Source organism: Pogoniulus pusillus, chromosome 34, assembly GCF_015220805.1.
Source record: "Pogoniulus pusillus isolate bPogPus1 chromosome 34, bPogPus1.pri, whole genome shotgun sequence".
Lineage (NCBI taxonomy): Eukaryota > Metazoa > Chordata > Aves > Piciformes > Lybiidae > Pogoniulus > Pogoniulus pusillus.
In genome coordinates, this window is record NC_087297.1 from 10,736,805 (window position 1) to 10,762,504 (window position 25,700).

Consider the following 25,700-nt stretch of genomic DNA (forward strand, 5'->3'; position numbering starts at 1 on the left):
GACTGGCTGATGATGCTGTCTGCTCTTTGCCTTGCAACAGCAGCTGAAGTAGGTTCCCTGCTCCTGTTTATACCAAAGCAGCAGGGCACCAGGCACGCACAGGCCTGTGCTGCTGTGTGAATGATGAAGTCAGCCTGTGCCTGCTTCTGTAGCTACTGATGGTCAGAAGTTGTTAAGAAGAAACTAAACAAAGGCAGATTCATGCATGCTGCCAGCTGAGATTTTCTAGCTGCCTTTTCAGGTCAGCACTCTACTCCCATTGCTTCCTGAAGTGTGATTTTTGGGTGCTGGTGGGTGCTTAGCTGCCCCTGTGCCACGGTTTCCTGGCTCTCCTTGCTGGGGACAGCAACAAAAGCCATCTTCCAGTTTGAAATGGTTGTGAAATGGTAAATCTACTGACTCAAGAGGAGAGCTTTGCCATGAGGCATGGAGTAACCAAAGCAACTTGAAAGCGGTGCGTTCAGCACCACTGCAGCTCCATGTACAGCCCTGTTGCTGCACCAGAAGGTGGGCTAAATGGCACAGTACAAGAGCATCAGTTGGTCCACTTCTTACAGCTGCTCTGCAGAAAGCTTACTGCCTCCCAGAAACGGGGTCTGTTCACACTGCATGCGTGACAGAATACCAGAGGGGCCTCTGTAAAGCTTTCTCACCTCTTAGAAGTCTTCCCTTACAAGGTTTGCTCTCTCTGGGGACTTTAAAGGTAGTGGTGGGACATGCACAAAGACCAGAACTTAAGCAGGTTAGCTCCTCAGCTCTAACTTCTAGTGTCTGGCCACACCTAAGCCAGCCCTGAACTGGGGAGTACATTTAGTGGCCAGGAGGCAATGAAATCAGGGTGGTTGGACCAGCTGGGCTGCTACCCCTTCCCCTGCTGCAAGGAAAACAGCAGCATGGTGGCTGCAGGTGCTGGAACTTGCTTTGCTCCCCCGCAGAGGAAAAGCTGTACAGTGATCCAAACCTTGTCCTGAGTGATTCCCAAGCAGCATGGTGGGCAGCCCACGAGAATGCAGCCAGGAAAGAACCTAGCCCAAGACTGGTGAGAAGGAGAGGAACTGGGCAGCAAGCACGACTGCTGGCTTGCTTCTGAGGGAAAAGAGCAACGCTTGATGTGCTGCTGCTGCCTGGGAGCAAGCTTGACTGCTGAATACCTTCCACTAGTCTACTGGCTTACAGCTCACTCCAGACAAGCCCTGAGGGCTGCTGAAGCCTTCTCCTGAGGCTGCCCCTCCCAAACACTGCTCTACTGAGATGGCAACTTTGGCCCTGAAAAAAACCATCAGAGCTGCTTCCACACCAGTGCCAGGTTTTGCAAAGAGGAAAGGCAGCCTGGATTCACTTCTACAAATGCAACCCAAGATTATCCAGAATTAGGATTCCAAAACTATTCAGGGTTGTGGGTGTGTTTGCTTCACTTGTGGAACTTGGCTCCTATTTTCATTGACATCTTCAGGGACTGAGCCAAGCTGCAGTCAAACTTTTCTCCCAAGCTCATTCTCACAAAGCAAGACCAAAATACCAAAAATTCTGTCTGGAATGTGAAAATCTACAGTAGAAATATTAACCAAGCAAGCCTGCAACTGCTCTGCCTGCTAGGTAAAAAAATTAACCCACTGCCTGGTGAGCAGAAGGAAACGAATCCATTTCTGAAGGGACAGGAGGCTTCGAAAGCTTTGCTGGATGTCAGGGGAGTGGGTTTTAGATGGCTGTGGCCGTTTGAGCCATAGGTGACCATTCTAGGGGTAGGCCAGAGAATGGCAGCAATGGATAAGTTAACTTCATTTCACTGGAGCATCAAGAGGTTTATGTCTAGAAGCACAGCTTGGACCTTCCCCTTGCTGCCTTCTGCCGCTTCAGCTGTGCCTGCTGCTCTCTTCCCCTGCTGCTGTTTTGGCTGCTGCTGCTTCACCACTGCTTGACCCCTTCCCCATCTTCCTTAAGGTTATTCTATTTCTCTTGGAGTTTATTTCTCCTTATACTGTTAGATTTAAGCTATAAGAAATACAATTTCATCTTCCCCTGACTTTCCAAAAGAATCTGTGTTGTGGTGAGTGGGGGGACAGCAGGACAATGGTAAGAAGTTCTGATGGAAGAAGGCTTGAGAAGAGGAGGCTCAGGGCAGACCTCATTGCTGGCTACAACTACCTGAAGGGAGGCTGTAGCCAGGTGAGGTTGGGCTCTTCTGCCAGGCAACCAGCAACAGGACAAGAGGACACAATAACAAGTTGTGCCAGGGCAGGTCTAGGCTGGATGTTAGGAGGAAGTTGTTGGCAGAGAGTGATTGGCATTGGAATGGGCTGCCCAGGGAGGTGGTGGAGTTGCTGTCCCTGGAGGTGTTCAAGCAAAGCCTGGCTGGGGCCCTTGGTGCCATGGTCTGGTTGATTGGGCAGGGCTGGGTGCTAGGTTGGACTGGCTGAGCTTGGAGGTCTCTTCCAACCTGGTTGATTCTATGATGTCTGCAGAGCTGTCTCTGCAACAGCCAACTCAGCTCCATGGTGGGAGTATAATAAACCACTGGGTCAGCCTTGTGCAGGCAGCCTGATGTTAATTCCAAATAGCATCTTGCCTCCCTGTAACGTTTCAGATGCACACACACTCCAAAGTGAGAAATGCAGGCAAACACTTCTGCTGGAGAAGAAAAAATTAATGACATTCTCCCTGGAGTTCCAAAGTTTATTACACTTCTGTGACCAATTTTCTGACACGAAGAGCTCATCCTAACAACTTAGAAACATCTTGGGAAGCGACATATGGTGTGCACTCAGTCTGTGGCTGTGACAGAATCCAAGGCAGCAAGTGGTGAATTTGCAAGTGTCTGTGCAAAACAAAACCACTCAAAATACAGTAAAAACAACCACCCCCCCCCCCCCCCCCCCCCAGAATAAAAAAGCAAACAAGCAGATACTGCAAATAACCCAGGATGAGACATATGTGTGGAGACTGCTGTTTGGTTTGGCTGGTTCTGAATTTGAAGTACATCTATCCAAAAAGGCATTCACATCATTAATTTGTTGTAGAAATACATTCTGGAGAGTGTCAGGAGGATGGGGGCAGACTCTTCTCAGTGGTGTCCAGTGACAGGACAAGGGGCAAAGAGCACAAACTGGAGTGCAGGAAGTTACACATAAACACAAGGAAAAAAAATCACTTTGAGGGTGGCAGAGCACTGGAAGAGGCTGCTGAGAGAGGTAGGTTGTGGAGCCTCCTTCTCTGGAGACATTTTCAAAACTCACCTGGACATGTTCCTGGGTGATTCATTCCAGGTCATGCTGCTTTAACAGGGGGATTCATAGAACCAATCAGGTTGGAAGAGACCTCCAAGCTCATCCAGTCCAACCTAGCACCTAGCCCTAGCCAGTCAACTAGATCATGGCACTAAGTGCCTCATACAGGCTTGGTTTCAACACCTCCAGGGATGGTGACTCCACCACCTCCCTGGACAGCCCATTCCAATGCCAATCACTCTCTCTGGCAAGAAATTCCTCCTAACATCCAGCCTAGACTTCCCCTGCCATAACTTGAGACTGTGTCCCCTTGTTCTGTTGCTGGTTGCCTGGGAGAAGAGCCCAACCCCACCTCTTTGGACTGGATGATCTTCAGAGGCCCCTTCCAATCCACACCACTCTGTGATTCTCTTTCCTGCTGGCAAGGACCTTTACAGAGGTGAAGTGACCCAATCTGAGCCAGTGAGTGACATCAGATTGCCTCATGAAGTTTCAGCAGACATGTTTGGAGAACTGTCTTACTTAACAGCGATTTCTGCGCTACCACACCGATGGAGTGATGCCATGCCCTTCCATGTTTACTCTTTGGTCCTGCTAACTTTCAGGTGCAAAAATAACACCAGGAAAGCAGCCTAGCATCTCTGATGGGCTTAACAGGGATTAAACTACATGCAGCTAACACACCAAAGTGTCCCCACATCTGTATCCTTCTCCAGAGTAATCGGATGAAGCAACGTAATGGTACAGCAAACCCAGCACCGGATGAGCCACACCACTGTGTTGACAATGCTGATTAACTGCACTGCCTTGCGCTTGCAGTGATTAATTTCATAGCAAAGCATCCTAATAATAGCTGTTCAAACTCAGCTCTGCTATTACACAACAGGACAGTAAGTTGGTCAGCAGGAGATCTGGGTCTTGCTGAGCGATAACGACAGAGAGCTGTCAGTACAGCAGTCAGTCTGCTTCTACTTCCAACTCTCAAAGGTGTATCCTCCATCTGCTGCCTGCATGGAGACACCTGGAATGGCCTTAGTTATCCAGAGGTTAACCAGGTCTAGCCTAATGCAGCTAAAATTTCCATTCAATTCCTTCTGCCCAACAGCCAGTACAAGGAAGCCTTGTTTATAACCTTGTCTCTCTCCAGGGCTGCCTCATTTTTCCATCAGCTCAAGCAGTCATTCATACCCCAAGTGTGTATACACAAACCTCACCAGTCAGTGCTTGTGATGCTTTCTGTTGTGGAATCTCTGAAGTGGTACTGCAGAGCCTGCTCCAGAAGCCTCCTGCAGCACTGCTTCCAACTACTGAACCTCAGGTCTCACTCTTAATGTGACTTTTGTCCTTTACCCACTGTTGTCTGAATTTTTGTTCCTTTGACTCATTCCTTCTGAGGCTTTGATTCTTCCATCCCTTTACAGTCACTAGGCAAGAGGAACCTGGGTCATAGGATCTTCTTTGCTATGAGGGTGGTGGAACATTGGAACAGGTTGCCCAGGGAGTCAGTTGAAGCCACATCCCTGGAGATGTGAGGCTCAACAAGGCTCTTAGATGCCCCTGCTGACTGCAGACGGGGTTGGACTGGATGACCTTTGGAGGTCCCTTCCAAGCCAGACCATTCTATGATTCTCTACATCATACCTCTCAAGGGTATGCTCAAAAGCACTGAGGATTCATCAGGACTGGCCATGGATCACCTCTTGTGGTTCAACCCCAACAGAAAACCTCCAAAGCCTGTTCCAGTTGTCGCTTTTATTCGAAAGGTGTCTTCTTCTTTACATCTTTTTATATATATATATATAGAAATAAATATGAAAGGCCTATACAAATATCAACAATACTGCCTTTCAGATTCTAGAATCATCATTCAATACTGAAAGGGACAAAACCTCATCCAACAGCCCACAGAGCTAGTAAAATACATTCTACAAAACCTCAGATCCCAAATGGCTGTTTCACAGAACCTCAGAGTTGGATTTTTTTTACCTATATGGAATACATGCAGCTGCCTTTGAGGATTTCACACTAGAGACTGATGTGCATTTTCCTCAGGATGGACAACAAAGTCATACTGAAGTTCTGCTCTGATATAGGAATGTAGGGATTAGGCATCATCACTTTTAAAGTCACACTTTGTTAACCTAATAGCTCTTTAAAACATCCTGATCAATTGGAAGAACACAACTTGGCCTTCAAATTACCTTGAAGCCACTGAAATCACTTCAGATCTGGGCTTTAATCTAACATGATTCTTCTTCAACCTCCAGGAAATTTAATTCAACGCCACACAAAATGCCCCTGACAGAAAATAACATCACAGAAGTAAGCTTGGTCCTGTCGTAAACTATCATTTATAAACTCTTGCCCAGAAAGTGATGTTTTTCTAACAGAAGACATCACCCACATGCACTTTTATCATCACTAATTTACACATTTAAAAGGGTATAAAGCAATTATACCCTTACATGGGGAGAGGGATGGATACTAAATAGAACACAAAGCTGGGTCGTTGGGGTTTTATCTGGCTGGTTGTTGAAAGAAGCTCATGTAATAAAGCAAAACCCTCTTGTGTCTTTCCTGAAGGAATCTGTCTTCATCCCAAAACTAAAGAGTTCCCAGATGTTAATTTATGAACTGCAAATCAAACTTGCTGGCAATCAGAAGAAATATTTCAGGTATTTCCTATTTGGCTTTGGTTCAGAAAAAAAACACCCCAGAGTAGTATCATTTACTCTGAGTGCACAAAAGCCCAACCCTGCAGCTCTCTCCTGCTCATTCCTTTCTTTTCACTTAAGTGTAAAGGACTTCCCTCTCACCCCTGCTTTAATAACTTAGCCAAATAGCTGTTTGAAGGCTATGGGCACTGAACAGCTCACAGTTAGCTCCAGGTTACTTGGGAATGGCTCTCTGTGCTTTCAAAAGGACTACTGCTCTTAAAAGGAGCGCTGTGCTAATGTTGGTCTTTCCTTCACAACAAAGCTTTAGGACTGACGTTACTAAGCGGTGCTCTCCTTTCCACTACTTCAAGTTTAAATGCTTGCCTCACTCTCTGAAAGGAGGAATTGTAGGTTGACTGAGAAGAACACAGGACAGCTCTCAGCTGAAGGGCAGATCTCCAACACAGGTCAGCTTGGAACAGCAGCTCTGCTGTCGGCTTCTCATTCACAGCAGCGAGGCTGTTTCCCTAACAAACTTCCTGAGTTCACAGCAGTTCTCAGACCAATTTTCACTCCTCCAAGCTCCTTCTGTGCTCCCCCAGTAAAACTGAACACTGTAACTGGGTTTTGCTGGTGTTTCTAGGGGTTCTGCAGGCCACAGAACCAGTTTCCCAACAGCTCGAGAGTAACAACCTAAAGAAGGCTTTTATAAACGCTGGAGAGCATTCATGTGGTCTGCAAAACCTGGGGACAGCAACGTTGATCACGACAGTAAGATTCTAGCTCTACAGCAGGTCTGACACTCAGGTTAAAAAACAACCACACGTGGGGGAAACAAAATCAAAAGACAAGAGATCATGTAGAAAAAGACTTGCAGTGTCACTTCTTAAAAACACACTTCCAAGGTAGGAATGCACTGATTGAAAACTAAGCTCTTGAATGATTTGAAGTTCGGGTTCCTGAGCTTGACACTGGACAGGGGGGGAAGGGCAGGGGCAAGTGTTTTAGATCTTCAGTTACACAGCAGTATCATGAGGACAATATTTCAAACCTACCATTAGAAGAATGAATAAGTTACAAATATGACTTTAAGAACATTATAGTTAAACAGTAGTTTGTTTGCTCAGAAGATCTTAATCATCTTTCTTTTGTCTTTGAAATCGTTCCATCAAAGCCCTAAATATATTTCCTGGTATTTTCTGACGTCTTTCTATTAGAGCTTGGAGTGCTGCTTTTGTCTGTAGGGAAAGAGAAAAGTTTGAGGTCATATGAAGTCATCTCTGCACTGCTCAGAGAGTAAGACAGTTTCTATCTCCACGTGCACACCCAGCTTACCTTTGCAGTTAGTTCCTCAGCAGTTACATTTGGTTCATATGGGATGGGCTCTCCAATAAATGTCCGAAGCTTGACTGGAAAGCCACCATACAGAGGAACTATAGGCAGTCTGATGCGTTCATAGAGTGTCCTGAGGATTTCTGAGGAGCAAAAACAATCAGGGGCAAAGCAGACAAAGGAAAATGGAGACAAACAAACAAAGAAACAAAACAAAACAAAGAGACTGAGATTATTCTGTAACCTTTTTTTCTCTCTACGTCTTAAAACTGCAGCTGACTTCTCAAGCGATGGAGCTCCCAACCAGGGCTCTGAAAGAACATCTCCAGTGCTGTTCTACCCTTGGCTTTCATTTCCTCAAAACTGTGTTAATCACAGATGCATAGAATGGGATGAGTTGGAAAGGATCTTAAAGATCATCTATTTCCAAGCCCCTTGCCATAGCCAGGGACACCTCCCACTAGAACAGGTCGCTCAAGGCCTCATCCAACCTGGCCCTGGAGCATCCACAACCTCCTTGGGCAACCTGTTCCAGTGTTTCACCACCCTCTGTAAAGAATTTCTTCCTAATCTCCAGTCTAAATCTCCCCTCTGTCAGCTTTAACCCATTGCTTCTCACAAGCCCTTGAAAAAAAGCCCCTTCTTGGTTTTCTTGCAGGCCTCCTGAAGCTAACTCCAGACTTGTTTCCACCCTAACTCGGTGTGAAATCTCTCCTCCAAACAACAGATGCAAAAGAAGAAAGGAGAAAAACCCAGTAACTGCATCTCTGGAGAGGAAGGCAAAGCTATGCAGAACAGGTTACAGTTCAGCTGATTTTACAGGTTGGCATAAGAAGTGGGCTGGAAGAGTGCTCTGTTCAGCCCTCCACTGAGGGGATCAGAAATAGCCAGGATATTAGAATGGAATTCTTTGTAGTGAGGGTAGCAAGGCACTGGAACAGGTTGCTCAGGGAGGCTGTGGATGTCTCCTCCCTGCAGGTGTTCAAAGCCAGGCTGGATGAGGCCTTGAGCAGCCTGGGCTAGTGGAAGGTGGCAGGACATGTGGCATGGAGGGGACTGTTTAGGCCCTTTCTGCTAGTTAGTAAGCTGGGGAATATAAATCACCAGCAGATCAGCAGAGGTATGGGCATCTAATCAGCCCAGAGTTGAACCCTTCAGATACACACCCATCTACTCCTGTGTTGGAAGTGTCAAAGAGCTGAGGAAAGAGATTAGGCAAATGCAAGGCTCTCTGAGGAGCCACAGTTTTAGTGCTGAATAGAAAACCAAGTACAGATTAAATACATTTCAAACCAATCAACATTTAAGAGCAGATAGAGGTGCAAGCACAGAGCTTTGGGAGGACAGTTAAAGAGATTACAGGTCAGCTGCAAACTCCTGCTTGCCTCTTAGCAGGGCAGAAAACCCAAAGCTGGCCGAGCAGATAGAGGCAGAGAATAAAAGTGCTCTAAACCTATTTGCCTCTTTTTCTGGCTCCTTTTTCCCCCTCTTCTACAGCATCTGTGAAGGCAGACTGCTCTGTGGAGAACAGCTGAGATCAGCCCACGCCACATCTAATGCTGATGTTAGATCCTAGTAACATCTCTGAACGCTACCAGAGAGCAATTAGTGTGGGGATTACTTCTAGAGAGATAAGCTAAACACATAGGGAAAGATAAACTACAGACAGCAAGTAAAAGAACAAATATCTTACTTATTCCTCCTAATGTCCTAACGCCTTCTCGGACATTTTGTGTAAACATAGGAATGATGGGCTAGGAGGGAAAAAAAAGTGATTAAGAATGTAACAAAGAGAGCACTAAAAACTTCTATCTCATTTAAAGGCAACGAGCAAATTTATTTCAGAAGTGTTCCTCAGACAAGGACATCTAGAGAGCAACGTGTTCTGAAGTTCTCCTGCAAGCTTCTGCTGTGAGGTTTCAAGCTGGAGAAGATGATGAGATTACAGGGAGTGCCTGTTTCAGCAAGTCCATAATCCTAAAGCAGGCCAAGATTTTAGAACCTATGGAGCATTTAGGTCTCCCCTTGCCTAAGAGCAGTTTGCAGAGGTGTGATTTAAACAGAATCATAGAATAGAATCAGAGTCAGACAGGCTGAAGAGACCTCCAAGCTCATCTAGTGCAACCTAGCACCCAGCCCTGGCCAAGCAACCAGACCATGGCACTAAGTGCCCCAGCCAGGCTTTGCTTGAACAGTTCCAGGCACGGTGACTCCACCACCTCCCTGGGCAGCCCATTCCAATGCCAATCACTCAACCTGGGAAGAACTTCCTCCTAATATCCAGCCTAGACCTCCCCTGACACAACTTGAGGCTGTGTCCCTTCATTCTGTCCCTGGGTGCCTGGCAGCAGAGCCCAAACCCACCTGGCTACAACCTCCCTTCAGGTAGTTGTAGACAGCAATGAGCTCTGCCCTGAGCCTCCTCTTCTGCAAGCTGCACACTCCCAGCTCCCTCAGCCTCTTCTCACAGGGCTGTGCTCCAGGCCCCTCAGCAGCCTTGCTGCCCTTCTCTGGACATGTTCCAGTACCTCAGCATCTCTCTTGAATTGAACTGGACACAGCACTCAAGGTGTGGCCTGAGCAGTGCTGTGTACAGGGGCACAAGAACCTCCCTTGTCCTGCTGGCCACACTGCTCCTGAGCCAGCCCAGGCTGCCATTGGCTCTCTTGGCCACATAAACTCTCACCTGACCTGTAGTTATGGATGCAGTTTCACACAGTGCCCAGGGAGGTTTAGGCTGGATGTTAGGAAGAAGTCTTCACAGAAAGAACGACTGGCTACTGGAATGGGCTGCCCAGGGAGGTAGTGGAGTTACCCTCCCAGGAAGTGTTTGAAAGACTGGATGTGGCACTTGGTGTCATGGTTTAGTTGATTAGATGGTGTTAGGTAATAGGTTGAACTTGATAACCTCAAAAGGTCTTTTCCAACCTAGTTAATACTGTGTAATTCTTTGATCTAACAGGACTGGGACCTCAACCCTGTCTGATGCATCTTTGCTGAGCTGACACACAGGATGTGCCACAGCCAATACATGTGCCACCATTCACTCTGCTGATGAAGATTTGCAGTGGCATTGAACAGTTCAAGTTTCTATTGCTGGTTTTGAAATTGCAAACAGCTGTCAAGACTTAAAAGAACCAGAAGGGGGGCAACTACTAGAGGAAGATTTTTAGTGCCATGTCATGTACACACTGCACTTCAGAAACACAGAATTCTTAGTGGGGTTTTCAAACACTTGGATTATTTCCAGCAAATGAAACTTCTCAGACAGGTATGAAGTTGGGGTTGGAGGGAGGCAAGTGGGGAGCCTGTAAATAATGCAATGCAACCACAGAGATTAAAACTGCAGTTGCCTGAAGTGGATGGTAACAAACTGCTCAGGATTAAAGGTGAGTTGAAGATAATCTTTAATCTAAATAAAGATATTTTCCCCACTTTCAGCCTGCCTTTGACACTGTTCTTATTCTACTGCACCTCTCAGGGGCTTTTCAGGGGCAGGTAAAGCTGTAAAGCCTTTGTGAGTGCATAAAGGGAACTGAAAATACATTAAAACAAATAAACATGACTGAATCTGAGCTATGGCCTTTCATGTGCTACTACAAGACACAAGTAAAACCTAAATCTGTTAAAAACATCCTGCTTTAAATAAGTCTTCTTTTCCTCCTGAGAAAAGTGAGACACACTTAAAACTGGGTCTTAACAAACTGAGTCTATTTCTGGACAAAGATCAGAGATGCAACTACTCTTTGACAGTACTTAAATGGAAAACTCTTGGTATGAGACTTACTTTTCCATTAGGTACATGCAGATCTATGGACACATGCACACATCTTTCAAGCACAATTACAGAGGGAGAGGGACTCTGATATGGTTGCTAAAACAGTTTCAATTTAAATGTATCAGGCACTTCTACACCCTCCATGGTTGGTCCCATATGAATAATTATCTGCCTGCTGACCAAGCACAGTGCTGTAGATTGGAAATGAACAGACACCTCACACTACTGAACAGCATCTCCTGCTGTTATTGAATAAGACAACACTCAGCACCACAAAATGCCAAGACATAGTGCCAGTGAGTCTGGGCTTGCTGGGTCACTGTGCTTCAGCAGTAGGGGAAGCAGAAATGTTGCTCTCTGGTTGCTTCCCAAGCATTCTAGCCAGGGGTTGAGCCAGCACAATCCTCACCCTGTGTAAAACAGCACAAGATTCTAATGTATCATAGAATGGCTTAGGCTGGAAGGGATCTCAGAGATGATCTACTTCAACCCCCCTGCTATGGGGCAGAGATGCCTCTCAACTAGGCTTGGTTGTCCCAGGCCTCATCCAATCTGGCCTTAAACACCTCCACTGGGGGTCTGAAGGGTGTAAAATGGAAGAGTTCCTCTTAGAGTGAAACAAAGCTGAAGCAATATAAAAGAGGAAGGACCTTATCAGGCTTTCAAGCACTGCCTCTAAGTCCTGTTTTACCTCTCCCTCTTTTAAACTCTGCCTCTCCTGACCACATTATTCTAAGCTGACTCCAAAACCACCTCACTGTAAGCAACAGTAAGAGTCTTGAGAAGCAGCTGTGAAAGCAAGCAGACCACACTCATGCCATTCAGCAATGTAACATCAACTGCATGACAAACACCAGCTTTCCCTAGGAGCCACACTCCTAAAACAGCACTCTTTGCTTGTACCCCTTGACCTCTCCCACTTACCACTTTTGCATCGATGGCCACCTGAGCAAAGCCCTTCCGATCGCCCCAGATGATTGTGTACATCTCGTCACTGAAGAGCGCTTCCCGAACGCCTCCTGGGGCAATGGCCAACAGGCAGCCCTTCTTCAGGGCTCTGACACACTCCTCTTTTGGTCCATGCATAACCCCATGTGCATCAAGTAATATTTTAAAACCTGGAGGGTTAAGATAACAAATAAGGACAGGTTAATTCATAGTACCACTGAGTGCAGATTCCCATCTCGGAGCGCAACAAACCTACACTGAGCTGCTGGAGTGTGCCCAGAGAAAGGCAGCAAAGCTGGAGAAGGGTCTAGGGGGCAGGTTCTCTGAGGAGTGACTGAGGGAACTGGGGAAGAGGAGACTGAGAGGAGACTTCATTGCTCCCTACAACTCCCTGAAAGGAGGTTGGAGTGAGGTGGGGGTTGGACTCTTCCTTCTTCTATCGGGTGACAGAGTAAGAGGAAAAGGCCTGAAATTGTGCCAGGGGAGGTTTAGGTTGGCGATTAGGAAGGACACTTTGACTCTTTTACACTTTACTCTGCTCTCACTAGAGCCCATCTGGAGTACTGTGTGCAGTTCTGGAGCCTCCCAAAACAAAAAGGACATGGGACTGTTAGAATGAGTCCAGAGGGGGGCCACAAAGATGCTCAGAGGGCTGCAGCAGCTCTGCTATGAGGACAAGCAACAAGAATTGGGGCTCTTCAGCCTGGAGAAGAAAAGGCTTTGAGAAGACCTTATAGTGGCCTTCCAATATCTGAAGGGGACCAACAGGAAGGCTGGGGAGGGACTATTGACAATGTCTTGTAAGGACAGGACAAGGGGGAATGGGTTTAAACTTGAAGAGGGGAGATTCAAACTGGATGTTAGGAAGAAGCTCTTTCCAGTGAGGGTGGTGAGACACTGGCACAGGCTGCCCAGGGAGGTTGTGGCTGCTCCCTCCCTGGAGCTGTTCAAGGCTAGGTTGAATGAGGCCTTGAGCAACCTGTTCTAGTGGGAGGTGTCCCTGCCTATGGCAGGGGGTTGGAACTGGATGAGCTTTGAGGTGCCTTCCAACCTAAACCACTCTATGATTCTATGACACTTACTTGATCAACTTAGACAAGTAGTCTAAGGTGCAAGAAGGGAACTGTCTGAAAGCTGTGCCCAGGAAACCAATTCACTTCACTCAAGAAACTCTAAATGTGCTGCATACAAAAATGGGAACATTGGATGACTGAGCAGTGTGGGAAAGATGTCTCTGGGCAACCTGAGCTAGTTGAGGATGTCCCTGCTTACTGCAGAGAGGGTTGGCCTAGATGACCTTTGGAGGTCCCTTCCAACCCAGACCATTCTATGGCTTCTCCTTCTAGAAGATTTTCACTGAAGCAACCAATCTTATCAGCCACAGAGGAGGACACAGAAGTGACCTAGCAGAGTTTGACCTTCATTTTTTAACCAGAAGTTAACCAATGAATATTTTGTTAACCCAGTAGCCACATGTTTGTCATACACACATCCACTGAAGAAAAATCCAAAGTACAGCTAAAAAAAAAGAAGACAGAAATCTCTCTTCTCTTAACAGCCTTCTCTTACAGGCTTGGGAAGGAGAACAGGAGGCTACATATCATTAGCTTGTTCTTAACTAAACTCTGATCTCTAACTAGTCCTTGTAATTGGTGTGGGTATGACTACTCCTGATTTAATCTACACACAATTAAGGTCTGTTCATAAACATGAGAGCAGAGCACAAGCTGTATTACACCTGTCTCATACTCTGTCAGCTACCTGGTGATGGCAAGGATGTCATCAGTTTTCTCTGGTGGACCTTTAAGACCACAGAGAGGAGATCACTTAGGGCACTGAATCCAACCTTCCATGACTGCAGGCAACCACGTATGGTTCTGCAGAACACCCAGTCCACAGGACACACTGCAATACATTGTGTGTGTAACAGACAGCTCCTCTCCTCTGGGAAACTGCAGGGAAAGGATTGGCAGGTAACCTTCTAAAGGGGCCTCCCAGATGGCCCTAGGAAGCAAACAAGGCCCATACACAAGTGCAGTCCAAGTCCTCAGTGAATTCCTTGGGAAAAGAGATTCTTTTAATTCAGCCTCAAAGAATTCCATGTATCCCTAAGTGGCACCCAGACTGGATGATCTTGGAGGTCTCTTCCAATCTGATTGATTCTATGATGATTCTGTAGAAGAACTAGAAACCACTGGAATGTGGAGTTTCTTTCTGTGAGTAAACTCCAGTATCTCAAAGAAAAAAGGGAAAAAAGCCACAGGAGCTATCTCATACCCCTCTGGCCCAAAATGCAAGCAACAGAGCCACACAGAGTATTGCTAAGCATAAACTGAGAGAAGAAATCACTTCCTTTGTGTGGACACAAAAGGAAGACAACGCTCAGCAGGTTTCAATAGGTCTCCTCTTAGGTTAGATTCCCTTCCATAAGTTCTCAAGCTGTATCTTCCAAGACTAAGCACTGGAAAGATGTTTGACCCCTTGCAGATGGGGTCAAAGACTTGATCAGGAAGACTTGCTCAGGACAGGGCAGCCTTTGTCCCAGGACAAACTTAAGGCAGTCTTGCTGGTCTGGTCACAAGAGAAGCAGCAACTCAAGTCACCGAGACCCAAGCCTGGGTTGCCAGTTATAGATTATCCCTCAGATAATCTGGACTATTTGGGTTTGTCTTCCCTGAATAGACTAAATTCACCCACAGCACCAGAGAACTATGTAGGTTGGAAGGGACCTCTGAAGGTCATCTAGTCCAACCTCCCACTCAAAGCGGGTCCAACTCGATCAGGCTGCTCAGGGCCTCACCCAGCAGCGTTTTGAAAGTCTCCAGCAATGGAGATTCCCCAACTTGTCTGGCCAATCTGCTCGGGTGTCTGATCACCCCCATGCTTAAAGGTCTTTCCACACAACTAATAAAAGTTGCCCATGTTGCAACTTGTTGATGGTGCTTCTCATCCTATTGCTGCACACCCGTGAAAGAGCCTCTCTCTCCCCTTCTCCATCCCATCAGGACACCAGTGACACCTTTCCCCACCTTTAGCTGGTGCAGACCACACAAATGCAGGCCCACAGCCTCTCATGCATTGTGTGCTCCAGCCTTTCATCATCCACTGAACACACCCTGGTGTGTCAATATCTGTCTTGTGCTGGGCAGTCCAAAACTGAACCCCACACAGTGAGATGTGCTTGCACAGGTGCCAAGCCAAGGGGAAAAGAAAAACTTCTTCACTCAGCCTGCAAGCTACACTCATGCTAAAAAAAGCTCAACATGCAGATCAGCTTCTCTGCTGCAAGGGCAAGCTGCTGACTCACTCAGCTTGTTGTTCTAGACTGTCACAGTCCTTTCCTGCAAAGCCACCTTCTACCCAAGCTACTGTCACTTGGGATTGTTCCATCTCAACTGCCCAAATTCACACTTGCTTTTGCTGTGCCAGTTCATTTCTGCAAAGTCACTCTGAATCCCAGATCTAACCCTCACCATATCAACTGCTCTCCCAGTCTGGTATCATCAGTGAATTTCCTCTCACCCAGGCATGCAGTGAAAACATCAATCAGCTCCAGTCCCAATAACAACCCTGAAGAATGCTCGTAGAAATCAGCTGTTAGTCAGACACTTCACTGCTGAACCCAATCCTTCCAGATCAGCCTTTCAGCCAGATGCCTCTGCAATGCTCCTGAGCACCATTTAGGGGACTCCTAAGTATACTCACACCTAGAACTTTATTTTCAATCAGAAATAGAGAAAACCAAAGTAACCTCCCGTTTGATAAACAACTGTGCACAAGTATTAACAGCTATAACATGGAGCCAAATCTAAGTGATCAAATAGGCTCTGTTAGTCAGCTGTATGCAAAAGATGTGATAATCAAGTAACAAACTCTGGTCTGTTGGCAAAATCAGCTGCAGAGGCAACGCCATGCTGTCATCAGCCTGAAAAAGTTCAGTTTTCAGGGATAAGGCTGCAATAAAACCACAGTGGCAAAAGGCCAGGTTTCTGATAAGACTGTTCCTACTAAAAGCATCAGCACACTACAGAAGACTCCTGTAAACTCATGAAAGTAATTACAAGGCTTTTAGTCACAAATTGAACTCAGGAATAGAACTGAGTACTACTGTAGAATCATAGAATCAGTCAGGGTTGGAAGGGACCACAAGGAGCAGCCAGTTCCAGCCCCCTGCCATGCCCAGGGACACCCTACCCTAAAGCAGGCTGGCCAGAGCCACATCCAGCCTGGCCTTAAACATCTCCAGCCATGGAGCCTCAAACATCTCCCTGGGCAACCCATTCCAGCCTCTCACCACTCTCAACATTGAACAACTTCCTCCTCACATCCAGGCTGAGTCTCCCCACTTCCAGCTTTGCTCCATTCCCCCCAGTCCTGTCACTCCCTGATACCCTGAAAAGTCCCTCCCCAGCTGTTTTGTAGGCCCCCTTCAGATCCTGGAAGGCCACAAGAAGGTCACCTTGGAGCCTCCTCTTCTCCAGACTGAACTCCCTCTGTCTGTCCTCATAGGAAGGGTGCTCCAGCCCACTGATCAACCCAGAGGACACACTCCAGCAATATCTCACCCACACAAAACCCAAACCCCTCACATCATTAATCACTCCAATCAACAGTGTTCTTCACTGGGCTGTCCAGACAATTTTTTTCATGCTTCATTTTTTACACAAAGTTGGGTTATTTCTACAGCTTTCCTCCAAAAAGGATTCTACTTGAAACAGTCTTCCTGGGGACAGGTTCCACTGCCCACCATACTCAGCTGGGTGGACTACAAAAATGCATTGTGTCTCCAGGCTGATACTGTCAGCTTCAAGGGCACTACTTGCAAAAAATGTGTTTCTCTATCAGTTAACATCACTAATTCTGCCTGTTTCAATAAAAATAAAGAACCATCTCCCAGTACCATCCCTCCAGTACCTAAAGGGGGCCTACAAGAAAGCTGGCCAGGGACCTTTTACAAGACCTGTAGTGACAGGATAAGAGGCAATGGCTTTGAGCTGGAAGAGGGCAGAATTAGACTGGATGTTAGGAAGAAATTCTTTGCAGTGAGGGTTGGGAGACACTGGAACAGGCTGCCCAGGGAGGCTGTGGATGTTCCCTCGCTGGAGGTGTTAAAGGCCAGGTTGGATGAGGCCTTGAGCAACTTGGGCTAGGGGAAATTGTCTCTGCCCATGGCAGGGGAGTAGGAACTGGATGATCTTTAAGGTCCCTTCTAACCCAAACCATCCTGTGGTTCTATGATCTTACTGAAGTCATTGCTAGCAACCAATACAGAGACATCGGTTTCTCCTGCAACCTTCTCTTTGCCTTCAAACAAGGAAGGTGCTGCTCAGCCAGAAGCATGACTCATCCTTGCATGGTCCAGTCTGTAAACTCCCTGTTATTTGTAGAGAACAAGTTAGAAAGAGCTGTACTCCAGCACTTCCACTGTATTTGGCTGAATGCCTGCTGAGAGCTGTGCTCCCGTGGCACAGCTTTTATCAATTACACTGTAAAAATAACTAAGTAGAGTTCCCAAACCGATTGTTGATAATGAAGTAAGTTACCTGGTAATCTAAAGACAAAATGATCAGCTACTACATAGCAGGATCTCTTCTTCTCTATCAGAAGTCTAGCCATGAAATAGATACAGTCAGCAGGAGTAGCTCCATGGTAGAACACAATAAGTCCTGGTCCTTCAGGAATATTTTCAGTCCCGTGAAGCTCATAACCTGGTAAGAGTTAAAGGCACAAAGGATGTCAAGTTTGGTACAGTTCTATCCCACAGAAACTAAACCAGGGCAAGCTGGCAGAGTGACAATGTTAGCAATTGATAGTAAGAGCAAAGCCACCACTAAAAAGTCAAGAGGTGACTTGTGGCATTTGCTGAGTTGCTTTCACAGTGAATTCAAGTTTTAAAGCAGAAGAGTCACATTTAAAGAAAGAACAAAAAAATCTCTGAGATCAAACCAGTGTCTCACTGCCTTAAACTGTATCATTTCTCCTGAGGTTCCCTATCTTCAAGGCTGCAGAGCCCTCTGGATCAATCACTCCAGAGAAATCAAAGTGAGGATTGCAGTGGTGAAACACAACATTTCAAGCTAGTATTTACTGAAAGCTCATTGCCACCAGTACCTGGTAAAGAAGATCTGATGTGCCAACATCCATTTACATGTCTCCTTCTAATCAGGGGTGTGATGCTTTGTTATTTCTCTCAGAGTTACCCTTGCTCCATTTTTCCAGCACAAAGTGCTAAAAGCTATTTGGGGCTTCACATGTTTAATTACAACATACAAAAAAACCCAAACACACCAGTTTCCCACTGAACCAATGAAGTTAACAGTGCAGAATATTTGCAGTTAACACAAAACAGCCAAATACATCAGTAGGAAATGTATTCAGTTAACAGCGAGCAGTATTCTTGCAGCACCTCGTTTGTGGGGCTTTTAAATAAGGAAAACAACAACAACAACAACAACAAAAATCCCATTCCCAAAGCCTGCCACTTCTTCCAAAGTTCATCAGGTCTGCAATTACCATTCCATCATTACTCTTCTTTAACTATGAAGTCCTTCTTCCTCTTGAGGAGGGCAAACTTAAGACTGGATATCAGGAAGAAATTGTTTACAGTGAGGGTGGTGAGACACTGGAATAGGCTGCCCAGAGAGGCTGTTGATGCCCCCTCCCTGGAGGTGCTCATGGCCAAGTTGGATGAGGTCTTGATGAACCTGGGCTAGTGGAAGGTGTCCCTGCCTAGGGGTTGGAACTAGATGATCTTTAAGGCCCCTTCCAACCCAAACCATTCTATGGATCTGTTTTACTTTCTAGACCCATGGTGCTAGAATACACTGCAAACATCTCATCTGTACCATCCCAGGTGATCACTAATGGTGCTCCATAACCAGAATGATACCTACATCTAGCACTTGTATGATGTATGTAAACTCAAAGGCATCACACACCAGTTTGGGGCCGAGTGTGAGGTTATTTTTGGTCAGGTTTATTTTTTGCAATGCTGTGAGACTCAGGGTGAAAAGTTCCTCTTATGATATACTGATTAACAAAGCAGGGGAAAAAATATCATCACAAACCATTTCATCCTTTAGGAAGAGAATTGTATAGAGAATGTGGAAGCAGTTGGCAGGGCAGAAGAAAGCCACAACTGTCAATGAGAGATTGGATAAGAATTTTACCTCTGCAAATAAAAAGTTAGACCTTATAAAAAAGAAAAAGTTACAGAGAATGAAAAGAGCCAAGGCCTTAAAAATCATTTTCTTATGGGAAAGAAAAATAAAGTCAATAGCTTTTCCTTGTGAAGTGAGCATTTTAAGCTCTTTGATGTAGCTGTTGATTTTGGTCTAGTGTACTTTGCCAGATTTGAAAGTTACATCTTAGCCTTACAAAGCCTATCTGATACAGCCTCTGCACCATCTGGTTATCAATGCCTTGAAAACCCTCTTCCCTTTGACTAGAGAACAAATAGAGATGATTTTCAAGAAGGATTTGTTCTTTATGTAAATTGCTCTTAAACATCTCTTTCACCTTTAGCTGCATCTAGACTGAATGGTTCTGAAAGAGGCTTATGATTTCCTTAGAAAGGAGAAGCCAAATCACTTATTAAGTCTGTCTTTCTGTAAGAAATAATAGCAGAAGGACAAGGAAGAGAGCCCTCAGTTTTGAAAGCAGTTGTCAAAAACACCTAGAAAGAAAAGAAAAAAGTAGGGACCTGTAACAGTTCTGGGCTCTAAGTAGCAAGCAGTGCATGAACTAAGTGCTCCTTGGCACTGTATGCAGATGACTGCCTAAGTGCAATTAAATGATGCTGACATGCTGGCTACCAAGGAACTGGCATTAACCATCAGTGTTCCTATGTTGGCTCTGAAATAATGGATCCAGTTTTTAACAGAGCAAACACTGCAGGTCTTTTTGGAAGGAGGAAATCTAGTGGTAAAAAGGGGGGGAAATTAATTCAGCAATTAAAAAATGCATAAATAGGCAACTGGATGAAAGACCTCATCTTGCAGCAGCAAAGGAATAAATGGCTCAGACAAAACATTTTACACCCTGTACTGGGTTTGGCTGGGGTAAAGGTGATTTTCTGCTCCACAGTGACTGGTATGAGGTGATGGTTTGGGTTTGTGCTGGGAACAGTGTTGATAGCACAGGGATGGTTTAGCTGCTGCTGAGCAGTGCTTGGACAGAGTTAAGGCTTTTGCTGTTCCTCACACCACCAGTGAGTAGGCTGGGGGTGCATGAGGAGTTAGGAAAGGGAGTGTATGAGAAGAAGGGACACAGCGAGGGGACCTGATCCCAGCTGACCAAAGGGATGTTCCAGACCAGATGACATCAGAGTCAGCATATGAGGCTGAGGAGAAGATGAAGGAAACAGGGGGAACATTACAAGTTATGGCATTTGTCTTCCCACATATCTGATGCATGATGGAGCTCTGCTTTCCTGGAGCTGGCTGAACTGCCAGCTGATGGGAAGCAGTCAATGAGTCCCTTGGTTTGCTCTCCTGCAGTGCATGGCTTTTGCTTTATCTATTCAACTATCTTTTTCCCAATCCACAAGTCTTCTCCCTTTCTGATCCTCTCCCCCATCCCATCAGGAGGAACAAGCTGAGCTGGCAAGATGGGGTTCAACCACAACACATCCAAAAAAAAAGATGTCTCAGTGGCTTTTCTCCTCCCAAAGCACCACTGACAGTCTTTGAGAAAAGGAAAGGAAAAAAACTGGCCTGGGTTTTCAATTTCAGCACCAATAATCAGGTAGACATTGTTAACCCTGAAAGGTAAACCAGGAATAGGAGCTTCACCAGGTTTTAATGTCATATCTTGCTTACCATGCCATATTCTTCCATGTCCATCCCATAGGGTTGCCAACATTTGTTTTCCACCAGCCCAAAAATCATGGGAATAAGCTTCCTTTAGTTCATTCTTCCTTTTATAAATATGAAGGAGGAGAATAGAAGTATAAAAGAGGACGACAATACTTCCTGGCAGTACAAAAACTACTGCCAGTGGCAAAAGCACCCACAAAAGGTAGACTGCATAACTCAGATAATCTTCAATATGCTCCACGCCAGTCCATTCTCCCAGGATGTAAGTCAGGCAGGTCAAGTAGGACATAGGCATTGGTCCTGCAGTACAGGATGCATTTCCACCTATCATCTCCTGGTTAATTAAAAACAAAAGCCAGCAGATTAATAAATCCTCAAAACAGACAGACCTGCCTGGACTCTTTCATCATAGAAAACTCCTCTCTGATGCATTTTATCCTCATCCCGTTCACCCCACGCCCCAGCAGCACCTATTAGAAACGGAATGGGTCCTGCAGCAAAACTTCTGCTTTGTTTTCTTCAGTCCTTTTCTTTTGTGCAATGCAAATGCTGACAACTCTAATTGAGAAAAGGAATGCAATTGCTTCATCTCAGGCTAAGATTTTAATCTCAAGCTGCTCAATTTATGCAGATGCAGAAGATGTCTGATGTCACCAACACCTATTTCCACTGCACTTTCTATTTTCAGAGGGCTGTATTGATTAGGTTCATCTGTTGGTTCACACAGCATGCTCTGAACCTTCTCCCAAGCACTTATTACAATCTCAAATCCAGTGCTATAAAATATCTACTGGACACTTTCACTATCCACAAGCATAGGATGACTCAGGAGGTCTTAAATAAGCAAACCTCACTCTTGTAGAGACCTTTAACTCGACCTAGAAGTTTACAGAAAGTGAAACACCAAGTCCCAAGAGCACAACACAGAGAGGCAGCAGAAACAGCAAGGAAAAAGATCACAGAAAATCCTCCAGAAGTTTCAACAGCTCTGCTTTGGCTTTACCTTTTCTGTCTTTAAGAATATTTCCAGCACCAACTCCTAAGTTTCAGGGCTAGACCTCTCTGAGCTGCTATTTCACAGACTTATAGGATAGATTCACAGAATGGGCTGGATTGGAAAGGACCTTAAAGATCATTTAGTCCCTGCCTCACCGCAGGCAGGGACACCTTCCACTAGCCCAGGTTGCTCAAGGCCTCATCCAATCTAGCCTTGAACAGCTCCAGGGAGGAGGCATTGATAACCTTTCTGGGCAATCTGTTCCAGTGTCTCACCACCCTCACTGTAAACAATTTCTTCCTGATCTCCAGTCTAGATTAGCCCTCCTGAGGATTTCTGCAGCCCTGGAGCAACACTTTTGTCTTAGCTTTGGAAGATTTAGAGGAAAATCTGCTGTTCCCTTCATCTTCCAAACCTGACACAACCTGTACACATGGCTATCTACAGTTCCAAACCAAAGGAAATGGTATTTTGGGGGGAAACAAAGTTTTCCTAGACTAGAAAAAAGTGATCCTAGTCTAGAAAAAAAAAGTGATGCTAGTCTAGGAAAAAAGTGATCCTAGTCTAGAATAAACTTTTGGTCAAGATTTGAAGTAACTCTTAGAAGCAGGAAGAAAAACATGTTCCAACTACACTAACATAGGCTTGTAGAGAAAAATGGATATAAGAACTGTAATTTCTTTAAGAACCCAAGCTTGGGGTTGTTAGGGTTTGGGTTTTGATTAAAACATGATTTACAGCACTAATGATTGCAGTCTACTCCTCCTTTACTCTTGCCCTGTTCTTGTGGGCAACCAAGTGACTGAAATTCAGGAGGTGGTTTTGCTGACACCATCAGAACCTCGATGACAAGAATCAGGAAGGAGACCAGTTTTACTCCACCACTGCTGTGAGATACTGAAACATGTACTAGAGCAGAACTCGTTCACTCTCTCACCATTTTCCCTCTCATTTTGACAGAGCAAGGATGCTCCTTTTCTTTCTGTTTGAAATTGGCCTCTACCCACATTGCTCAAGCTAACTCCTATTGAAAGAAGAAAGCCAATGCTGTGACAAGGACTTTGCTCTCACAATCCATGCCTCTTCCACTAATTCAGGCTTACAACACTTTGCTCCTCAGCGTGTTCTTGTGGACAAAGTGAGGAGCAGCTGACTACCTTCAGTGCTGTCCAAGCACATAGCATTAGTGACATGCACTTCACTGATTTCATGCATGTGTGTTTGGGGGTGTGAATTAGTGGGGGAGAAGGAGAGGAGAGAGAGAGACCTGTGGGAGAGCAAAAGGAAGCTCCTTCTCATTCCAGTTGCCAGAGCCGAACTCCAGAACCTGTCAGGCAGCAAACACCCACAGCAAGGACAAGAAAGACAGCTTGTGAGACCAAGTACACTACAGTATTTATCAGACTGTTGTATCTGGACTTCTCCAACGGTTCCACCTACTAGCTGGAGAACAATATGGAGCAGGGGTTATGGCACAGAAGCATTTTTCAAAGCTCAGAGGTGATTATGTAGCTTTAAAGATTACTTAAAATGATACTCTCCTGCCCACTGCCTGTTAAATTGTTTATGGATTTCTCCAAACACAAAATCCTCATCAAGTAAATTTAAAGTCCTGTCCACACACGTCAGCCCTTGCAAAATATTACTTGCCCTTTGCCTGCAGTGGTAGATGCAATACCTCAAATGCAATCATCACAGTTTTATAACTTTACTTGCACATCTGATCTGTAATAGGAACTAAAATCTGACATCTTTGCTGCCAAACACAGGGAACAGCTAAAGTCCTGTCTTCTCTGGAGGATAGTCAACCCTCCTCTGAACAACAGAGCTTCCTCAATTTGAAGAGAATCATAGAATAACACAGAAGCATAGAATCAGCCAGGTTGGAAGAGACCTCCAAAATCATCCAGACCAACCTAGCACCCAGCCCTAGCCAAGCAACCAGACCATGGCACTAAGTGCCCCAGCCAGGCTTTGCTTCAACATCTCCCTGGGCAGCCCATTCCAATGCCAATCACTCTCTCTGCCAACAACTTCCTCCTAACATCCAGCCTAGACCTCCCCCAGCACAACTGGAGCCTGTGTCCCCTTGTTCTGTTGCTGCTTGCCTGGCAGAAGAGACCAACCCCACCTGGCTACAACATATATTGGAAGGACTCACTGCACAGCACTTGTCCAACCTCTTGCTAACTAAGGAGTCAGATCAGGTTGCTCGTGAACAGAGCCAGTTTAGTTTGCAGTATCAGCATGGATGGAGATCCCACTGCTACTCTGAGGCCTTAATCCAGTGCCTGACCACTCTCATGGTGAAAATGCTTTTCACAGATTCACAGAATGGTTTGGGTTGGAAGGCAGCTCCGAGACCATCTAGTTCCAATCCCCCTGCCATGGGCAGGGACACCTTCCCCTCGACCAGGTTGCTCAAGGCATGAACATCATCCAAACTGGTCTCGAACACCTCCAAACTGAATAAAGGTCCACCACAATTCTTACATGCTACTAAAAGACAACATCTTTTTGGCCTGTTCCAACTTTGCAGCTGTCTACTCTGACTGCCAGAGCAGCTAAAATTACAAGCACAGTGTCTTCTAGAAACATCAGCAATGTCCCTGTGATGAGAACCTCATCCCAGCAAGGCCAGGCTATCCCCTCCATCCTTGTCAGAGGTTTTCTGCCATCTGCCAAAACTCAAACCTATATTGGGGTGCAGCAGCAGCCCTTAGCCAGCTTACAGGCAGAACCCCTCTGTAACACGAGCATACCCTTAAAGGACTTATGTTAACAGCCATCACTCACACGTTTTCTGTCGTGCAGCTCCAATGAAACATCTCCTCCTTTAAGCTCAGCTTCCTAGCAGAGCAGCTTGTATTTATTTTGCTTAGATGAAAAAGATGGAACTCCTCATTTGGCTAATTACAGCACATGCTGACTTAGGCTGAAGGCTCTACTCTGACAGTAAAGTGCAAACAAAGCTATCAGATAACTCCATCCACTAACTTCTAGCAGATGACCCAGAAAAATCCTGACCCAAATTACAACAGTGGTCTCCAGCTTCGGCCAGCAGACCCTGGGGGATAGCTGAGCCCCTGCTGATGACTCTAGAAGCACCAGCTACGGCAAGCAGCATCTAATGCTTCAAAGCAGGCAATTTCAGCACAAGAAACGTCTAAGTGGAACCTCTGCAGAACGTTTCGGTACCTCCAAGCTACAGAAGCGCTGCAAAGCATCAGAATTAGCAGTGCCGCCGCTCGCACACACGCCCAGCGGACCCTGATAACCCTGCTAAGGGCATCCGCAGCTGGAGCGGGGCTGGCAGCCAGAGGCGGCTGTGCCCCGGCTCTGAAGCGAGCCCTGGCCTGCTCCTTGCCCCTGAGACAGCGAGACCGCGGCTCCTCTGCAGCAGGCTGCACAGGGGTCGAGTTTCTTCCGACAAGGACACGGCCCCAGCCCGGCTGCCGCAGCTGAGCCCCCGCCGGGCTCCCCAGCTCCGCCGCCGCTCTCCCGCACCGCGCTGCGGCCGCAGTCCCTGCCGCCCCGACCGTGTAACTACAGCCGGGCCCCGGGCTCGGCGGCGGCCCAGGCTCCAGCCCCAGACCGGACAGACACTCTCTTCACCCGACCCGCCAGCGCCTGCTCACCTTCCCGTGGCGGCGGCGGCTCCGGCTCCAGCCCCGCGGCCCTCACGGGGCCTGGTTTTACTTCTCCGCCCGCCGCCCCCGCGGAGGCCGGGTGCCCGCGGGGCGGCCAGGCTAGGGCGGCTCCCCGCAGCGGGGTGGAGGCGGCAGAGTACCGTGCCGCCAGCAGGCGGCCACGGGAAAGGCGAGAGGCGGCGCGGGGGACGCGGGAAGACCGAGGGCGGCAGAGGCGGCGGAGGGGAGGTGAGGGTGGAACTTCACGGCGCCGGGGGCACGGAAGCCGCCCGGACCGTGTCCGCCACGCACCGCCCGG

General features: G+C 46.6%; 1 protein-coding gene across 1 annotated transcript; it reads right to left on the reverse strand.

Moving 5' to 3' along the window:
• Window positions 1–4,961: 4,961 nt before the first annotated feature.
• On the reverse strand, window positions 4,962–25,479 carry LOC135189952 (DGAT1/2-independent enzyme synthesizing storage lipids-like). Its single transcript, XM_064170755.1, has 7 exons — window positions 25,391–25,479; window positions 20,759–21,089; window positions 17,483–17,647; window positions 11,916–12,109; window positions 8,907–8,967; window positions 7,217–7,356; window positions 4,962–7,119 (listed from the first exon to the last, which is right to left on the reverse strand). Exons 2-7 carry the CDS (start codon window positions 21,084–21,086, stop codon window positions 7,015–7,017), a joined length of 993 nt encoding a protein of 330 aa, XP_064026825.1. The 5' UTR covers window positions 21,087–21,089; window positions 25,391–25,479; the 3' UTR covers window positions 4,962–7,014.
• Window positions 25,480–25,700: the final 221 nt, after the last annotated feature.